The 19,292-nt window shown below is 36.7% G+C and overlaps 2 protein-coding genes across 2 annotated transcripts; both read left to right on the top strand.

Annotated features, from left to right (window-relative positions):
- The first annotated feature begins 1,963 nt into the window (after nt 1–1,963).
- Nucleotides 1,964–3,049, top strand: LOC139853472 (uncharacterized). The gene has a single exon (XM_071842866.1). It carries the CDS (start codon nt 1,964–1,966, stop codon nt 3,047–3,049), a length of 1,086 nt encoding a protein of 361 aa, XP_071698967.1.
- A 2,048-nt stretch (nt 3,050–5,097) lies between these two features.
- On the top strand, nt 5,098–6,009 carry LOC139853471 (uncharacterized mitochondrial protein AtMg00810-like). The gene has a single exon (XM_071842864.1). It carries the CDS (start codon nt 5,098–5,100, stop codon nt 6,007–6,009), a length of 912 nt encoding a protein of 303 aa, XP_071698965.1.
- The last annotated feature ends 13,283 nt before the right edge of the window (nt 6,010–19,292 follow it).

Here is a 19,292-nt window from a genome sequence, read left to right as displayed (position 1 = left end):
AACTTCGGTTTTACCATTTTTGCAACGATTTTTGATAAATTTCCATTTTTTAAAATGACTTAAAAAAAATTACTATTTAAAAAAAAAAAAAAAAACCCTATAAATATAGACATGTAACATACCATCTTCCTCACCCTTCTTCAAGTACTAATATTCTCTAGCTTCTAAAAATATAAATTCAATTAAACTATGGCTTCAAAATCTTTCCTTCTCCTTGCTCTCGTTTTTGCTGTTGTTCTCCTCATTTCTACTGAAGTGTCTGCTGCTGCTAGAGACCAGGCGACAGATCATAACAGTGAGTAATAATTATATCATTTAATTTAATTAAGTATTATACGATATATAATGTAATGTTAGTTACCGTTTTTATAATTTCGGTGAATTGGAAGATGCTAAGAATGTACAACCCAAACCTTATGGACGTGGCGAGTATGACACTACTGCAGCAGATGATTATGAAGGTGACAGCGGCCCTGGTACAAGTGCAAGGTGCAGGTACCGTTGTTGTCGCTACAGCCCACGAGGATGGTGTGTTAGATGTTGCCGTACTAAAGCCGAAGCTATTGCTTTTGAACAAACTCGAAACTAATAGAGGCAATTTCCATGTATATATTAAATACTCGTACTTTTTAAATATGTATGTGTGTGTAATAAGTAGCATATGGCTTCTATAGAAAGAAGTATATGCTGTTGGTGCTTGTAAAATAAGAGAGGAGTGCTCGATCAAACCTCTCATGATTGAATCTATCCTAATCTAAATCGCTATCATTTCTCTGTTACAATTCGGTTTCTGAGGTTTCTTCCATACAATCGATTGGTATACACGCATACCATCTTTTCAAAAAGTTAACATACAACAATCCCAATTTCCCAATTACACTAACTTATGCTGCATATCTGTCTATTATATGCTTTGACTGGGATCATAGTTTGCATTGTTGGATCGTTTTCAGGTCCACCACTATGTACACCATATAAGCATGAGTTCCACATTACTATAAAACCAATTGGTGATAGAGTGAGGTTTCCATAAGCTTATATATGCACATTTGTTTCTTTCTGACGTGGGACACAATGAACCGATTAGCTCCAACAATCACCCCCTTAATCGGTTCATTCCGCGGTACTCCAACGGACGCGTTCAATACCATATCGACTCACCCAGAACCCCGACCTCTTCCTCGGCCACGTCCACAGTCCTCTCGGTTTGAACCTCCATTACCATTCTGCACCGTCCACACATTTAGGCTATAACCAGGCTTGGATACCAATTGTTGGATCGTTTTTCAGGTCTACCAACATGTACAACATATAAGCTTATGAGTTCCACATTACTTTAAAACTAATTGGTGATGAGGGAGTATTAGATAAGGATAATGTATTTATAGTTATGATTGTATAGATATTAGTCAACCAAACAATAGTCAGCAATATGATCTTTACCATAGTTATTTGGTAGTTTGTTAGGATATGATTTGGAGGATCACATCCAGCTGTATTTTGTGTATATATACCGATGAGGTCATGAATGAGAAAGCATCGATTGAATTCTCACACATTAACATGGTATTAGTCGTTTACCATTAACCCTGCATCTCCTTCCTCTTCTAATCACCCAAACAACACTAATATTCTTCTTCTTCCTCTTCAACCACTCTTTCACAATGACAGAACAATCCAAATACCATCCAGCCCTCACTGTTTCCAATATCTGAAACATGATTCCAATAACACTGGAACTCGACAAAAGCCAATATAATTCATGGGTACAGCTATTCAAAATTCATTGTCGTGCTTATGACGTCATTGATCATATCATACCCAAAACATCAACCACATCTATTCTTCATCTTCTCAGACCTCTGACGCGACTGTTAACCCCGATCCTCTATTGGATCGTCTTGATGCCATTGTCTTGCAATGGATATATGGCACCATCTCTGATGTTTTACGTGAAACAATTATGGAAAACGAAACAACAGCGGCTGATGCTTGGTCTCGACTACAGAATGTTTTCCAGGATAACAAAAACTCACGGGCTTTATACCTTCACCGTCAGTTCACCACAATCCGTTTAGATGATTTTCCTGATGTATCAGCGTACTGTCAACAAATCAAAAGCCTAGCTGATCAATTAAAGAATATCGGTGATAAAGTTACATATGAACGCATGGTGCTTCAACTAATAGCTGGTTTAAATGACAATTTTGACACAGTTGGTACCTACTTTACACAATTGACTGACCTCCCATCCTTTTATGAAGCCCGATCTAAGCTAATTTTGGAAGAAACTCGCAAACAGAAGCAAGCACCGAATCACTCTAGTTCAAGTGACACCGCCCTTCTAGTCACCAGTTCATCGAACAAACCAATTGCTTCCACTGAATCCACACAGCCTGTTGATCGTAGCAACACTGGTTCTAGCTATCGAGGCAATTCGTATCGCGGGCGTGGTCGTGGTAATTTTAGGGGACGAAGTAATCGGGGCAGAGGCAGAGGGCATTCCACAGGTTATCAATCACATAATTCTCCGTATTGGGCTGCACAAAATCCATGGCAATTCTCAAACCAATGGAACCATCCGCCTTGTCCCTATCCCACTAACAATTGGGTCAGGCCCAATTCTACCTCATCTCACGCTGGTATCCTTGGCCCACGACCAAACTACACGACTGCCTCTAATGCTTCCACTCACTGCCCTACGGATATTGATAGCGCAATGCATACCTTGACACTCAATCATCCCTACGATACTTGGTATATGGATACAGGGGCTACGTCTCATATGTCTGCAAACTCAGGTAATCTAAATTGTTATTATTCTTTGAGGAAGCCGAAACATATTATTGTAGGTAATGGCCATGGAATTCCAATTAAAGGCTTCGGCTGTTCGGTTCTTCCAAATCCCTCACGTCCTCTCTACTTACAAAACATACTACATGCTCCTAATCTCATTAAAAATCTTATTTCTGTTCGTCGTTTATCTATTGATAACAATATTTCTTTGGAATTTGATCCTTTTGGTTTTACTGTGAAGGATTTTCCGTAGAGAACACCGGTCCTGAGATGTAACAGTTCGGGTGATCTTTATCCACTCTCTTCTTCCATGCTGCGTCAACTCTCAACACCTTCCACTTTTGCTGCTTTATCTCCGGACATATGGCATTCACGTCTTGGTCATCCGGGCGCCAATATCTTACGTTCACTTAGGAATAAAAAGTTTATTCATTGTAATAAACCACATTTTAATTCTATTTGTCAATCGTGTGTTTTTGGCAAGCAAATAAAGTTACCTTTTGTTCATTCATCATCCTCTACGTTATTACCATTTGATATTGTCCACAGTGATTTATGGACATCTCCCGTTCCCGGTACATCGGGACACCGCTATTATATTTTGTTTCTAGACAATTATTCTAACTTTCTTTGGACTTTTCCTCTTAAAAGTAAATCGGATGTTTTCTCCACTTTTCTTACATTTAGCAAATATGTTAACACACAATTCAACACCAACATTAAAAAATTCCAACGTGATAATGGAACCGAGTATAACAACAAACAATTTCATCAATTTTGTGAAAACAATGGCATGATATTTCATTTTTCATACCCTTACACCTCGTCTCAAAACGGAAAATCTGAAAGAAAAATTCGTGCAATTAACAACATCATTCGTACAATTCTTTCTCATGCTTCTCTTCCACCAAATTTTTGGCCTCACGCCTTACAAGTTGCCACATATCTTCTCAACATAATGCCAACCACAACTCTCAATTATAAAACACCCACCGAAATACTCTATGGAAGAACGCCCTCTTACTCTCACTTATGGGTGTTCGGGTGTCTATGTTATCCATTATTTCCACCTCACTCGATCCACAAACTTCAACGACGGTCTACTCCTTGTGTTTTTCTCGGGTATCCATCGAACCATCGTGGTTTCAAATGTTATGATCTCAAATCCAAAAAGCTTATCATTTCTCGTCATGTCATATTTGATGAATCGAAATTTCCGTTTGCCACTGCTCAAACTACTCCCTCTGATTATCGGTTTTTCACAGACTTCACCCATCCATTATACACTATTCCACATAAGCCCAATGATACCTCTCGGCCCACTTCCACATCTACTGATACTACCCCACCAGTCCAGTCCAACCCAACACCAAGCCCATTACCACACTCCACACCTAATTCCTCTTCACCATCCCTTGTTACTTCCTCTGATGTTTCTGTACCCGAACCCACTTCACCAAATGCACAAGTACACCCTTCTAATACTTCTACCTCTACTTCACCCTCCTCACACTCGTCAACTTCTGATTCTGCTTCAGATAATTCAACACCCACTTCACCTTCTACTACACCTCCACCATCTCGCACCATGACAACTCGTAGTATGCATGGTATTCATAAACCTAAAGTACACTTTAATCTCTCTTCTACCACGACTCTATCTCCTATTCCTCGTACTCTCAAAGACGCACTTTCTGATCCTAATTGGAACATGGCCATGGCTGACGAATATAAGGCCCTCATGGATAATAATACTTGGATTCTTGTACCGAAAACACCGGACATGCACATTATTAGCAGTATGTGGATTTTTCGTCGTAAATTCAAATCTGATGGATCTTTAGAACGGTACAAAGCTAGGTTGGTTGGTGATGGACGCTCTCAGACTATTGGTATTGATTGTCATGAAACGTTTAGTCTGGTGGTTAAGCCTGCAACAATTAGACTCGTTCTCTCTATTGCCATATCAAACTCATGGAATATAAATCAGCTTGACGTCAAAAATGCGTTTCTACATGGAAATTTAAATGAAACAGTTTATATGCACCAGCCTTATGGTTTTCGTGATTCTTCAAAACCCGATCATGTGTGTCTTCTCAAACGCTCGCTATACGGATTGAAACAAGCACCACGATCATGGTACCAACGCTTCGCGACCTACGCCACCTCTATTGGCTTTACTCATAGTCAATCGGATCACTCGCTGTTTGTCTACAAAAATGGTGATCAAAAGCGTATCTCTTATTATATGTCGATGACATTATATTGGTCACCTCCTCCACTTCGCTAAGAGCTTCTCTTATGACTCTTATTCATAGAGAATTCGCCATGAAGAATCTCAGGCCCTTAAGTTTTTTTCTTGGTATTAATGTGCAACGTACTCGTCATGGGCTGTTTCTTAGTCAGCAAACTTATGCTCAGGATATCGTCACTCGTGCTGGTATGCTTTCTTGCAATTCTGTTAAAACACCGGTTGACACGAATGGCAAGCTAAGTAATGTGGGTTCGTCTTATAAAGATCCAACAGAATTTAGAAGTCTGGCGGGTGCGCTTCAATACTTAACATTTACGCGTCCCGATATTTCTTATGCCGTGCAACAAATTTGTCTACACATGCATGATCCGAAAGACGCGCATATGCAAGCTTTAAGGCGTATTATCCGATATATTAAGGGGACTATCTCGTACGGTTTGCAAATCAACAAAACAGCAGCTCACTCACTCGTCTCCTACACGGATGCCGATTGGGCTGGGTGTCCCGATACACGTCGGTCCACTTCCGGATATTGTGTTTTTTTGGGTACTAATTTAATTTCTTGGTCAGCTAAAAGACAACCTACGATCTCTCGATCTAGTGCCGAAGCTGAATACAGGGGTGTAGCGAATGTGGTTTCTGAGTCATGTTGGTTGCGCAATCTTCTTCTTGAGCTTCACTATCCGATTCCTAAAGCCACGATTGTATTTTGTGACAACGTCAGTGCTATCTATCTGTCTGGAAATCCAGTTCAACATCAACGTACCAAACATATTAAACTAGACATTCATTTTTTTCGAGAAAAGGTCGCTAAAGGGCAAGTCCGTGTTCTTCATGTCCCAACTCGTTTTCAGTTAGCTGACATATTTACGAAAGGATTACCACGCGTGCTGTTTGAAGACTTCAGTACCAGTTTAAGCATACGGTCACCTCCCGCTCAAACTGAGGGGCTATATTAGATAAGGATAATGTATTTATAGTTATGATTGTATAGATATTAGTCAACCAAACAATAGTCAGCAATATGATCATTACCATAGTTATTTGGTAGTTTGTTAGGATATGATTTGGAGGATCACATCCAGCTGTATTTTGTGTATATATACCGATGAGGTCATGAATGAGAAAGCATCGATTGAATTCTCACACATTAACAGGGAGGTTTCCATAAGCTTATATATGCGCGTTTGTTTCTTTCACTTTCCGATGGGGGACACAATGAACCGATGAGCTCCAACAATGACAATATAAATGGACATAGTGGATACGACACTACAGCCACTGATGATGACGGTGATAACGACCCTTCCGTACTGCTACGTTGCAGGTACCGTTGTTGTCGTTACAAACTAATTAAGAAGGTGCGTCAAATGTTGCATCAATTACGCAGAGGCTGTTGCATTTGAACAAACTCAAAACTAATTAATGGAGATCATATCATGGCTCAACTTAAATATCATGGCTCATCATGTAATTATGTATATAAGTACTTAATTATATTTGTACATTGTGGTAAAGAAGTATATATGCAGTTAGCTAGTATGTGTAAAATAAGAGAAGTATGGATGGCAAGGATGTTCCATCCATAGACATTCACCCGATCCGATCTATTTATAATGGATATGGATGATGTAAATGGATGATTAACGAATATGGATAGGGATATGGACGATCTAAATATTTCGTGGATCGGATATGGATGGCAATTTATCATCCACAGATATATCCATTATCACCCGAAATACATCTATATATACATATATACATGCTAAAATATATGCATATATACATCTACATATCAATATACACATACATATAACCTACAAATTCTTAATTTATTAACGAAAATAATGGTCGTGATAGTCACAATTATTAGATTGTTACTAAAAATATTTAAGTTACATATTTAGATTGGTTTCAACGTATATTTACTTATATTATAACGTATTTACTCAATTAACTTCAGAATCGGTGACAAATTACAATCAAAACATGTATAACAAATAAAAAACATAATGATTAAATATTTATATTTTTTATAATCCATATCTAATTGATAAGTTCGTCGTTAGATTAACATTTCATTTAAAATCCAACGGATATCCATTAACCCGCTTAATCCATCGGATATGGATATGGACGGATGAACTGTAATTATATGGATATGGATATGGATATGGATGAGCAAAAGTTAAACGGATATGGATGTGGATATGGCATCATCCGATCCATAGCTGATCCATTTTCATTCCTAAAGAGAAGACGTCTCTCTTATGATGAATTGTAGTGTGTACATTGATCAAACATAGAATTGATCCTTAGGATTCGATCAACACTTGGTCAAAAAAAGAGGTAGATTTAAGGGTCATTCGAGTTTAACTCTCCGGTCCGTGCACCTTGATTAACCTCAGTGTTTGATGATGATCTCAACATGGGTGGTTAAACGTCGACCCACCACCATCGGGCTAGCCGGTATTAATGGCTCGAGGTGTTAGTATTTTATGTTCATAGAACATTATCTGTAACAGTTAAAGTAAACTTAAGAAGCTATTAATATTCCAGTAGCGCGGCTTTGAGTCCTGAAGATAATAAAAATGATAAAATCGTGAGTGTCTTGTAAGTGCAAGTGTATGTATAATGTGATGTGTGCAATGTGTGTTATAGTGAGAGTTTGATGCCCTATTTATAGGTGGACGTATTTGTCCTTTAGAGGCACGCAATAGGAAGAAAGGAAACATGATATTTGCATGTCGTACTATTTGGTCTGAAAAGGCTGGAAAATGTGAGTGGTCCCTACGCAATATGCCAGCTGTTTGCCACAGCCGTCAGCAGACTGCCCCATGATCTGGTGATCGTACAATGATGGGGTTGTGCCAATCACCTATTGGTTTGTTTTATTCCTGTAAACTGTGCGTGATACTCCTTGATTCAATATTTTCGACGATTATGGTTTAGCCCAAGTAACGTCAGTTTTATGCGCTCACGTGTCGATAGCACTTGATGGATCATGGGCGCGTTGTACTTGTGGTGCATTGCAATGTCGTAAGTTCCCACTTAGCAACTTGTTGATTATGTTGTGCTAAGCACGTGCCACTAACGTGTGATGCGTGTATATGGAGCATGCGTGTAGGCTCGTCATTAAGTCCCCCTCGGTTCGATATTATGCACAGGTATTGTGCATGGTGTCGAACTCAACTAAAGTTCAACATAAATATCAAAAAAGGAAGGAAAAATAAAGTATTAACGAGAAGGTGAAGATACATAAGGCGTTTGGTGGCTAGCATTTAATGCGAGGGTACTTTTCGGAGTGTGTCAGCATGTGCAGATGGCAACTGTCAACTCAGTCGTTGCCTTTCCCATCGTTGTCTACTGTTGCATCTAACTCTACCAGGATTACAACACGTGTGTGGCTGTGATGCCTTCTTCTTTTAATCACCCTTCTACCTTCTTTTGTACTCATCTTCAAATTCACCTCTCCTATAAATACCCCATAACCTTTCTCATTAAATTTTTTAGCTCTCACATACTTCTCTCTAGGTTTCTTTAGCACATTTTAACTTTATTCGAATTCGGTTTATTCGATTTTACCAATGTCAGGTTAGCACTCACTTTACCTTTTTCTTTTTATCGTTTATATATTTACTATTTTTCTTCATCTTATTAAAAGCGATGGCCGCCTCTACTTCTACCGCCGAGAGTGAGAATGTTGCAGAGATCTCCTCTACAATTACTAGGAAGGAGATCATAAGTATCCTTGCGTTTTATCCTCCGATAAGCGCGCTAAATCCAATAACACCTCTGCCTAACCAACGCGCGTATGAGCCTCCGCCAAAGAAAATTGCGGTGTACACAAAGGTTATGGAGGTGGGAAACATTCGCTATCCTCCTACACACTTCTTTTTGCCGGTCCTTCACCATTTTGACATATGTACTGGTCAATTGCATCCATACAGTGCATGTCGCATCTCTTACTTCGAAATGTGATTCGAAGCCCACGAACTTCCTCCAACCCTAAACCTATTCAAAAATGTTTTTACATACTGTACGCATCATCAAGGTTGGTAGCCACCACCAAAGCTGGTGTGCGAAATAAGTGGAAAAACTCATTCTTTTTTGTTGATAATACTTTATTCCCGATGCTCGCGCTAGAGCTCGCGACTGGCACTCTGGTACCAATACAAATTTAAACAAGAAACCTGACATGACGCCTACTGAGGAGCACATGTTTGCTCTTTGTAAAAATTGCCAACTTATCATTCGTACATATACGAAAGAGATTCTCCGGGTTGGCCGTGTTTCTGCGCATCCGAGTGTTGTGTCAATTTGAAGAACATCGATAACAAGGGTAGACGGCGAAGCGCGTCTTTATATGCTTTTAGTTCGAAAAATACATTTTGTTTGGGTTAACTTTTATTCGTGTTTGTTTTGTATTATGAAGATTGATGACATCCTGAGGGATGAGGAGCTTGATGAGATCACCATCGAGCTAGCGGATGACACCTATACTGGAGGTGACACCAACGTTGATTGTGGTGGTGATGGAGCCGCTGTTGGTGATGGGAATAGGAATGTCGGTGATTTGCTCCATACGTTTTTGATTATACCAAAAATCTCTATGACAAGTCTACAAACACAATTGACAATAACCCATTCCAATTAACAAAACAAATCCTCTCCATTTCCCCCTGGCCGGTGCCGTATGCTATTGCACCACCAGCGGCCGTATGCTATTGCACCACCACCACCACCACTTGTACCCGGATTTTATTAGTTCTTAATAGTTTAAATCAGTTCAAAACTGACGTGTAATCAATCAATCTAGCATTACTAGAATATTGTAACATATTCATACAATATTATCATTTTTTTTTATTTTTTTTTTCGGTTTTTTGTTACGGCTTGTATTGATTGTATTGGATCTAGCATGGTTCCATCGTGGTGTTGTTGAGTTTGTTGATAACCGCTACCCCCAATTTCTATAATTATGTAACTGACCTTGAACTCATTTGATGGACCAATTAAACAGGCCCAACCATTTGATTTGTCTCATAAGGTGCAACCATGTTATAAGCTTAATATTTCGTTGAGTTGTGTTGATTCATCGTGGATCCCATGTAAGTCCAAGTGATCATGCTAATTTTTTTTTTTCAGGAGGTGATAATCACAGATTAATTTTTGATCCATACACACTTTTTATCATAAAAATTACAATTATATCCCTAAGTTTATCTAGGGAGTTGAACCTACATTATTGTAAAGTAAGGGTATAATAGTAAGTTAGCGTGTATGGACTAAAAAGAAGTGTATATCATCTCCCATTTCTTTTGGCGGTGTCTAAATCGATCACCAATACAACATTGAATATTCTAAAATAACAATATATAAGCTGGTGATTTATTTTCCAACCAAATATTTTTGTTAGAACGGCAACTTTTGGCATCGAATACTCTCATTTGCCACCTACACACCTGTCAAGAAGAAACACCTCGCATCCATCGCGCAAAGCATACCCGAAATGTTTTAGGTTAACTGCTTCACTCGCACATAGTGAAGTATACCAGAGGCACAACTTTGGAGAAAACTCCCCCACACTATTTGAATTGGAACCTTTTTTTCATATGGGTTTATATCCAACTGAGGTTTTTTTTACCACTCAAACAATAATTCGGTGGTATTTTCCAACCAAATATCCTCCCAAAACTTTTTTTTTTTCTTTCAGTTACTATTATTCCTTCATAGGATTTTGACTCGTATTTGTTGAGAACTACAGGTGTTTGGATATTTTTTTTTTCCTTTCATTTACACTAATGTTCTTAAATTTTGTCAATATTTGTTGAGATTTAGGTACTGTTCTTAAATTTTGCCAAATATATGTTGAGATTTAGGGGTGTTCAAATTTGAGTTTTTAAAATTGATTATGTATTTAAAATATTTAATGAAAATCAGATAATTAGCTATACTAAAATGTGTAATAACTTAACTAAGATAATTATTGGGACATATTCGTGGTTGACCAAAGGGCATTTGGCCCAGTGGTATCGTGGTAGCCCTCCAACCAAGAAGTTGAAAGTTCAAGTCTCACTTGAGACATATTCGTGGTTGTAAATATTCGTGTTAATGGTGTGTGGGAGTTTTCCTTTAAAAAAAAAACTAAGATAATTATTGTTGACAAGAATTAATAGGCGATTGGTTATCTAATCTACATAATCAACTTTGTAAATAATTAGTTTATTTGAAAGATAACTCCAACACGATAAAAGATAATTCACGCCTTTTTACTATGTGATAGTGGACGACTATTGACTAGTACTCCGTAAAAGTTTGTTGCTAGATAATATAAAATAGTTACTCCCTTCTTCCGTCACATATGTCCATATTTTTATTTTGGGATGTTTCAGTTAAATGATGTTCCATTTAAATGTTCGTTTTGTATTTCAACCAATCAGAAAATGTAATTCTGGAGATAGAAAAATTTCCGATTGGTGGATATTGAAATTAGATGAATTTTTTAAAACCGTGTGAAAAAAGTAAATGAACATTTGTAACGGGGCGGAGATAATACCAGTCAGGTAGACCAATAGTTATTTACTTCTACGTTACAAACTTACAACAAACGTTACACGCTCCAGTGGGTGTTTAATCAATTTTTCACATTTAAAAAGTTCAAATTAAGTCGGGTTTCGTGTGATAAAAATATGCATGCAAAAGTCTTAGTTCGTGGTGCGTTCAATATTTTAAAACATAAAAATATTTTATGTAATTATTTTTAAAAATGATAAACAAAAAAATTGTTGAAGAGAAAACAATATAAGGCTAGCCCAACTATAAAAGATACTATTCTTATTGGGCCGCACACAACCCTCTTTCTCAAGTAGGTTTCATTTGGGCGATGAGACCAATTGTGAAATTCTCCACTATAATATACGGAGTACGGAGTAATTTATTTTCACGATAAAAGAATTGGTCAAAATGTCAATAATATAAGACATGTGGTGGCAGTGGAGGAGGAGGACATGGGGGTGGTAGTGGTGGAGGAGGACATGGTGGTGGTGGTGGTGGAAGTGGAGGAGGGAGCAAGGGTGGTAGCAGCAGAGGTGGACATGGTGGAAGCGGCGGAGGAAGTGGAGGTGGAGGTAGAAAAGGAGGTGGTAGTGGAGGACATGGTGGAGGTGGTACTGGAGGTGGAGGACATGGTGGAAGTGGTGGAGGAAGTGGAGGTGGAGGTAGCAAAGGAGGTGGTAGTGGAGGACATGGTGGAGGTGGTACTGGAGGTGGAGGACATGGTGGAAGTGGTGGAGGAAGTGGAGGTGGAGGTAGCAAAGGGGGTGGAAGTGGTGGAGGGCAAGGTGGAAGCGGTGGACATGGTGGAAGTGGCGGTGGAGGTAGCAAAGGAGGTGGAAGTGGCGGAGGACAAGGTGGAAGTGGAGGTGGAAGAGGCGGAGGACATGGTGGAACTGGCGGAGGTATTAAAGGAGGTGGAACCGGTGGAGGAAGTGGAGGTGGAGGTGGAGGTAGTAAAGGCGGTGGAAGTGGTTGACACGGTGGAAGTGGTGGTGGACATGGTGGAAGTGGAGGTGGAGGACACGGTGGAAGTGGCGGAGGAAGTGGAGGTGGAGGTAGCAAAGGAGGTGCCAGCGGAGGTGGAGGACACGGTGGAAGTGGCGGTGGAGGTAGCAAAGGAAGTGGTAGTGGCGGAGGACACGGAGGAAGTGGCGGCGGAAGTAGAGGTAGCAAAGGAGGAGGTGGTGGCGGCAGTGGTGGTGGACACGGTGGAAACAGTGGTGGAGGTGGTAAAGGTGGCAAAGGTGGTGGCGGAGGAGGTGGCTGTGAAAGCGGAGGAGGAAATGTCGGCGGTGGCAGTGGAGGAAGAGGAGGTGGTGGAGGAGGAGGACTAGAATGAAATATATAAGGAAAAGTTTAACATAATAACATAAATGATTGCATATAAAACCTATGTACTTAATAAGTAATGAGTGATGATGTTATGTTCTTAGTCATATACCAGGAATGTTTCGTGATTGGTAAAGAAGTGTGTTGTACCAATGTTAACAGTCTTATGTTTACTTCAATACCCTTGTTTCATCACAATTATGTGTTATTTTTGTTGTTATATTTGATTCATGTAAACTTATATTTCCATATAAGTAACATGATACGTTTAAAGTACTTCTAACATATATTCAAATTGGAAGTTCACATTTACTCTTTGTAAGATCGCATAGTCCAAACACAATGTCCTGCAATATAAGCCCAAGAGTTCATCCTTTTCTAAAACCAATTGGTATTAGAGGGACTTCCCCCTAGACTTATATACATACATTTGTTTTTTGTCTCCCTCCTATGTGGGATAGGTTTGCACCCAAACACTCTTATTATATCGTCAATTGAAAAACTAAGCTAATGGCTGACATGAACGTCGATTTACATATATAGAATTAGTTAAAGAAAAAAATACAACGAGATTTTTTCTCACCGAGTTACCGGAATAACGAGTACGGAATATTATTAACTTTGATGTGCGCGGTGTGCCTAGGATAGTTCGTGATTATTTCCTAAACTTTCCCTGATCACCAAACATTGAACTTGCAACTTCTCGCAAGAAGTTCGGGGTCTGAACAAGTAGGCTATTTTGAAATTATTTAAATATATAGAACTAGGCTTTGAGCCCGTGCGTTGTACGATTGTTCATAAACCATTTCAAATAAGCTATATATAGATATATAGATGTCATAGAGCGACAACATATAATTCCATATGAGACTATTATATTTAATGAAAAGCATTTTATATAATATTAGTTTAATACATGTATGTATGAGGTACATATCTTGTTGGAGTATGGAGACATTTATACAAAACGAGAGAAAATTTTTTTTTGCAGATTTCGGGAAGCGTGAAACAATCAAATGCGGCGCATCCAAGGGTGGATGCGGCGCATTCATAGAGCAAAAAGGTCCGAAGGTTTTAGATGCGGAGCATTAAGCTGATACGGCGCATCAGGGGGTCAGATGCGGCGCATCCTCAACTGATGCGGCGCATCTGGTGCTGGTTCTCGAATCTGAAACGTGAAAAGCAAGTGATGCGGCGCATCACACATCAGATGCGGCGCATCTGGTGTCTGGCAGCAAGTTGGCAAGTTACAACCTTTACATCCGAGCATGCTTTGGCCTCCTTTCACTTTGTGTACAAAGTTAATCACTTTACACCTAAAATTAGGGCTGTGATCATGCCATTACAAGGTGGAAAGTATGGCTAGTTGGTAAACAAGATGATTACTTGTCATGATGAAGATTCTTAGCTAGTTGTCATGGTGTTCTTGTTTTCTCCTATATATAGAACTCATTGTATGCAATTGTAACACACCAAAATACAGATTCTCAGTAATAAACACTCTCTAGTTGGTCCGTGGACTAAAGCAATCACACCGATTGCATATAACCACGTTATATCTTGTGTCGTTCTTACATTTTCGCATTTATTATCTTTCGTTCATTAAGTGGGTTTGAGTGATCTTGATAGAATCACTACTCGGCTAGTAGTCTTGTAGAATTACTAGCGTTGTTTGGGTCCTAATATCCTAACAAATGGTACCAGAGCTAGGCTATAGCCCCGATGTGGTGGACAGCGCAGTGGGCGCACCCCTGAGCGTACGCAGCGACGTGGCGCGACCCTGACATGATGAGTTGATCCTGGAAGCCTTGTATCGAAATCTCCCTGCCCTCCCACCGGGTTGAGAGTTCCGAGTTGGCAGCGGTAGAGGTTGGATCCGGACTATCGTTGGAGGGGAGACCCATATGGACTTGGGTTTGAGGGGAGGTTTGTTGGAGGTGCAAACCAAAGTTCCACATCGGTCATGGGACAAAACAAATGTATGTATATAAGTCTAAGGGAAAGTCATTCTATCACCAATTGGTTTTAGAAAAGGATGGACTCTTGGGCTTATATTGCAGGACATTGTGTTTGGGCTATGCGATCTTACATATCTAAATATATGAAAAGCAATATATATATAATATTGTAATTCCACTTACTCATCAATCAAATTTATATTTGAACCGAAGTTATATATGAATTATTACTGTAAACAATTAACGTTTTCAAAAGCAAATATCTTCAGTTATGTTATTTAATCCTTGTTTACTATCATGACTCTAGCTAGCAGCATACATACTACCTATGTGGACAATCCTTTGAAGACAACTCACCCTTCTATCTTCTTTGAATACAAGGTTAAATTTTATAATGATAATCCTGTGTGACAATAACGATGAATATCTTCCGATGATTCAAAGCAATAACAATGTTATTCGAAAACGATGTTATTCGACATTCAGATGATATTTGCAATAGTTGTAAACTCGATTACATAAAAATTGAAGATCGACTCAATATTAATAGTCGACAAATACGTACATGATTGGTAGAAGGATAGTAAAAAACCTTTTTCTCAATTATTTTTGCAAATTGTATCCTAAAACGCATTTTTAGAAAAGGTTGTTCTATATTTTTCGTAAATAAAGTTTGGCTTAATTAACTTGTTAATTATAGATTAACTATAATCAAAATCTGAAGTTTTGACATGTGGAAATTTCATTTGTCATCATTCCCTATTAATATGCTTCTATTGACAAGTAGGATAAAATAATCTTTTTTATATAAGCAATATAGATTATGAATAATAATAAATATATTATATTGAATTGGTATTAAAGTGATTTGTAATGTGTTAATAATCAAATGTTTAAAGTACAGGGACTGGTTTTGCATATTGACATAAGTATGAAGTTTTGGCTGCGAGTGTTAAGTGGTCAAAGTGCAGGGGAGTAGAATTTAAATATTTCTGTTTACGTTTAAAAGTTTATTAAGTTTGTTGAACGCTCCTAACTAGTTGAGGAACCCGGGCGATGCGGCGGGATCCTTTTGTTTGTGATAATTGTTTTGACCGAAATGTTTGTTAACGAAAATTACTATGTTAATGAATATTACTATGTCAATGGCTTGGGCCTGCCTGGTCTTCTGTTCGTTCTTTCAAGCCCACACGGCTAATTAAGCCCAAACGATTTTAAATTTCTAGGTTTTTCTTTCATATAAATGATGGCAATAGTGATTCTTGACTCGCACTTTAATTTACTCCTCATTCACTGATATATTTTCATTATTTATTTATTATTTTATTTTACAAAGTTAAAGTTATAGTAAGGAGTAATACTATGTGTATTTATAAAGAGAAATAGAAGGTGTGTTCTTTTTTATCTTTATACGTATGATAGTATGATATAAATTGCTATTGTATGTACTTTTTGATGATTTGAGATCAAAATGCATATTACGTTTGGTTTGGTTGATAGATATGCTAAAAAACTTTCAGATTTGCTACATTCTATATGATTTAAAGTTAAATGAAAAAAAATTTACTAACTTATATAAATACTTACGAAAATAAGTTTCGATCTTTTACTTTCTAACAAATGGAAGATTATATATCGTATATAATCTTTTTTGATTTTTTATATGTAGTTTTCGATCTTTTTTGAGTTTGATGGAGATGCAAATAAGTTATTAATCTTTTACTCTGAGTTTGTTATAGATCTAAATTTTAAAAAGAATAATGGAGTAACATCTTTTTGATGTATAAAACTGCAGAAGACTTGTAGATCTATTTTAGATCGATTGTTAAAACGTATATTATCATTAGTTTTTGGATTTAATAAAATTTTTTTCTTCGATTAACGTTCTCTACAATTACCTTAGCTTATTCTTAATAGTTATCTCATAGATCTGATTTTTTTTGTTTAGATCTTGGGTTTTTTTCATATATGATTTTGTTTTGTGTTTGTCTTAATTTTGATATTTAATTAGATTTTCATGATTATTTTTTTCAGATTTGGGTGGCGGTGGTCTTTGTCGACGTTGTTTTGTTGCTGGCGGTGGCTGCCCGTGGTGATTTGAGGGTGAAGATGTTTGTAATAAAAATAAGGGTAAAAGCCAAAAATAGGCTATAAACTTACACAAATGTACCGATGTCGCCCACAAACCCATTTCCGTCCTACTGTCGCCTATAAACTTTCAAAAAGTGTATCGATGTTAACATTTTGCTACCGGTTACCGGTTGAACCGGTAAAGTAAATTGTTGAACATTTTTTTTTAATTTTAAATGGCCACAAATAGATCATATACTTTCAGTGGTGTTCCGATGTAGGCTATATACTTTCAGTTTTTGTTCCGATGTACCACCAACGTGTTATGACTACTTAGAAGCCACGTCATCAACTATTTTCGTTACAGGTAAAAAAAGTATTTTGTTTATATTAGAACATTTTTTATGAAACGACCCGTCCTAATCCATAAGGAAGAATACAATAACATATGATTACATCGCGAGGTACTTGACCTCTATATGATACATTTTACAAACATTGCATTCGTTTTTAAAAAGATAAACTTTCATTACATCGAAAGTTGACGGCATGGATACCATTTCATAATATATCCAACTATAATTGACTTAATAATAATCTTGATGAACTCGACGACTCGAATGCAACGTCTTTTGAAATATGCCATGAATGACTCCAAGTAATATCTCTAAAATGAGCAAATGCACAGTGGAAGATTTCTTTCATACCTGAGAATAAACATGCTTTCAAGTGTCAACTAAAAGGTTGGTGAGTTCATTAGTTTATCATAAACATTCATATCCATCATTTTAATAGACCACAAGATTCTAATTTTTCATAAATATCATTACACTCGCAAGTGTATAAAATCCATTCGTATGATGAACACCTGGTAACCGACATTAACATAATGCATATAGAATATCCCCCGCATACTCGCAAGTATGCCATAAATATTGGCAATCGCAATCACCATTTAAATCGAAGTACTAAAGCATTCCAAATTCCAGAATGGGGTTTGTTAGGCCCATAGATCTATCTTTAGGATTCGCGTCAATTATGGGCCATTTCCCTAATTCTTAGGTTACCAGACTTGAAGGGGCAATATTCGGTATAGTAATCCAACCATACAATTTAGTTTCAAGTACTTGTGTCTATTTTGTCAAACATTTATAAAAGCAGCGCATGTATTCTCAGTCCCAAAAATATATATTGCAAAAGCATTTAAAAAAGGAGCAAATGAAACTCACAATACTGTATTTTGTAGTAAAAATACATATGACGAAACAGAACAATACAAAGTTGGCCTCGGATTCACGAACCTATAACATTTGTATATATTAACACATATATTTGTAATCGAACAAAGTTGTATATATATATTATAATATATTATTAAATTGTAACTTATTGTTATGTATATATAATGTTTTAAAATTAATATTTATATTTTTATATGTGTTTATATTATTATTTATAATATCTAAAAATATTTTATATACTATACGTAATTTAGTTATTATTATAATTACTAATATTTCATATAAAAATATAGTATGTAATATACTTTTATATATAAATCTCTTTTGTTTGTAAAATTAACAATTATAATACTGTTAAAGTAACGATAATAATACTAATACTTAGATATAAAAATGAAACATGATAGTTTTACTAATAATGATTCTTTAAATAATAATATAGTTGTAAAAATAATAGTTTTTAATAATAACAATACTAATAATGATAATATTAGTAGTTTTTAATATAATGAAGGATTTAATAATAATGATGATAAAATTAATAATTTTGATATTAATACTTAATATCTAATAATAATAATAATTATAACAATCTTGTTACGAATGGTAATCTTAACAATAATACTTTTATTAATAATAATAATACATCTAAATGTTACTAATACTAATATTAATGATAATAATAATGGTTACAATACTTATAAGAATTATAATACTAGTAGTAATTAAAATGCTAATATTTAGTAGTAACAACAACAACAACAACAACAACAACAACAACAACAACAACAACAACAACAACAACAATAATAATAATAATAATAATAATAATAATAATAATAATAATAATAATAATAATTATTATTATTATAATACATAACAATATTAACAATAATAATAACATAAAAAAAAAATTTGATAATAAGGACTACCTTCTAAAGTCTTTTTTTTTTTAAAAAAAAAACTGCATCAGAACGGGTTCGAACTCGAGACCTCTCACTTAACCCGAAACATTCCTAACCATCGAACCAGATCCATTTTTCTGTTATATTTCCTAACCCAAATGTATAAATCATAATTTCT

Source organism: Rutidosis leptorrhynchoides, chromosome 6, assembly GCF_046630445.1.
Source record: "Rutidosis leptorrhynchoides isolate AG116_Rl617_1_P2 chromosome 6, CSIRO_AGI_Rlap_v1, whole genome shotgun sequence".
NCBI classification, from domain to species: Eukaryota; Viridiplantae; Streptophyta; class Magnoliopsida; order Asterales; family Asteraceae; genus Rutidosis; species Rutidosis leptorrhynchoides.
This window is presented reverse-complemented; position numbering and strand designations above follow the sequence as displayed.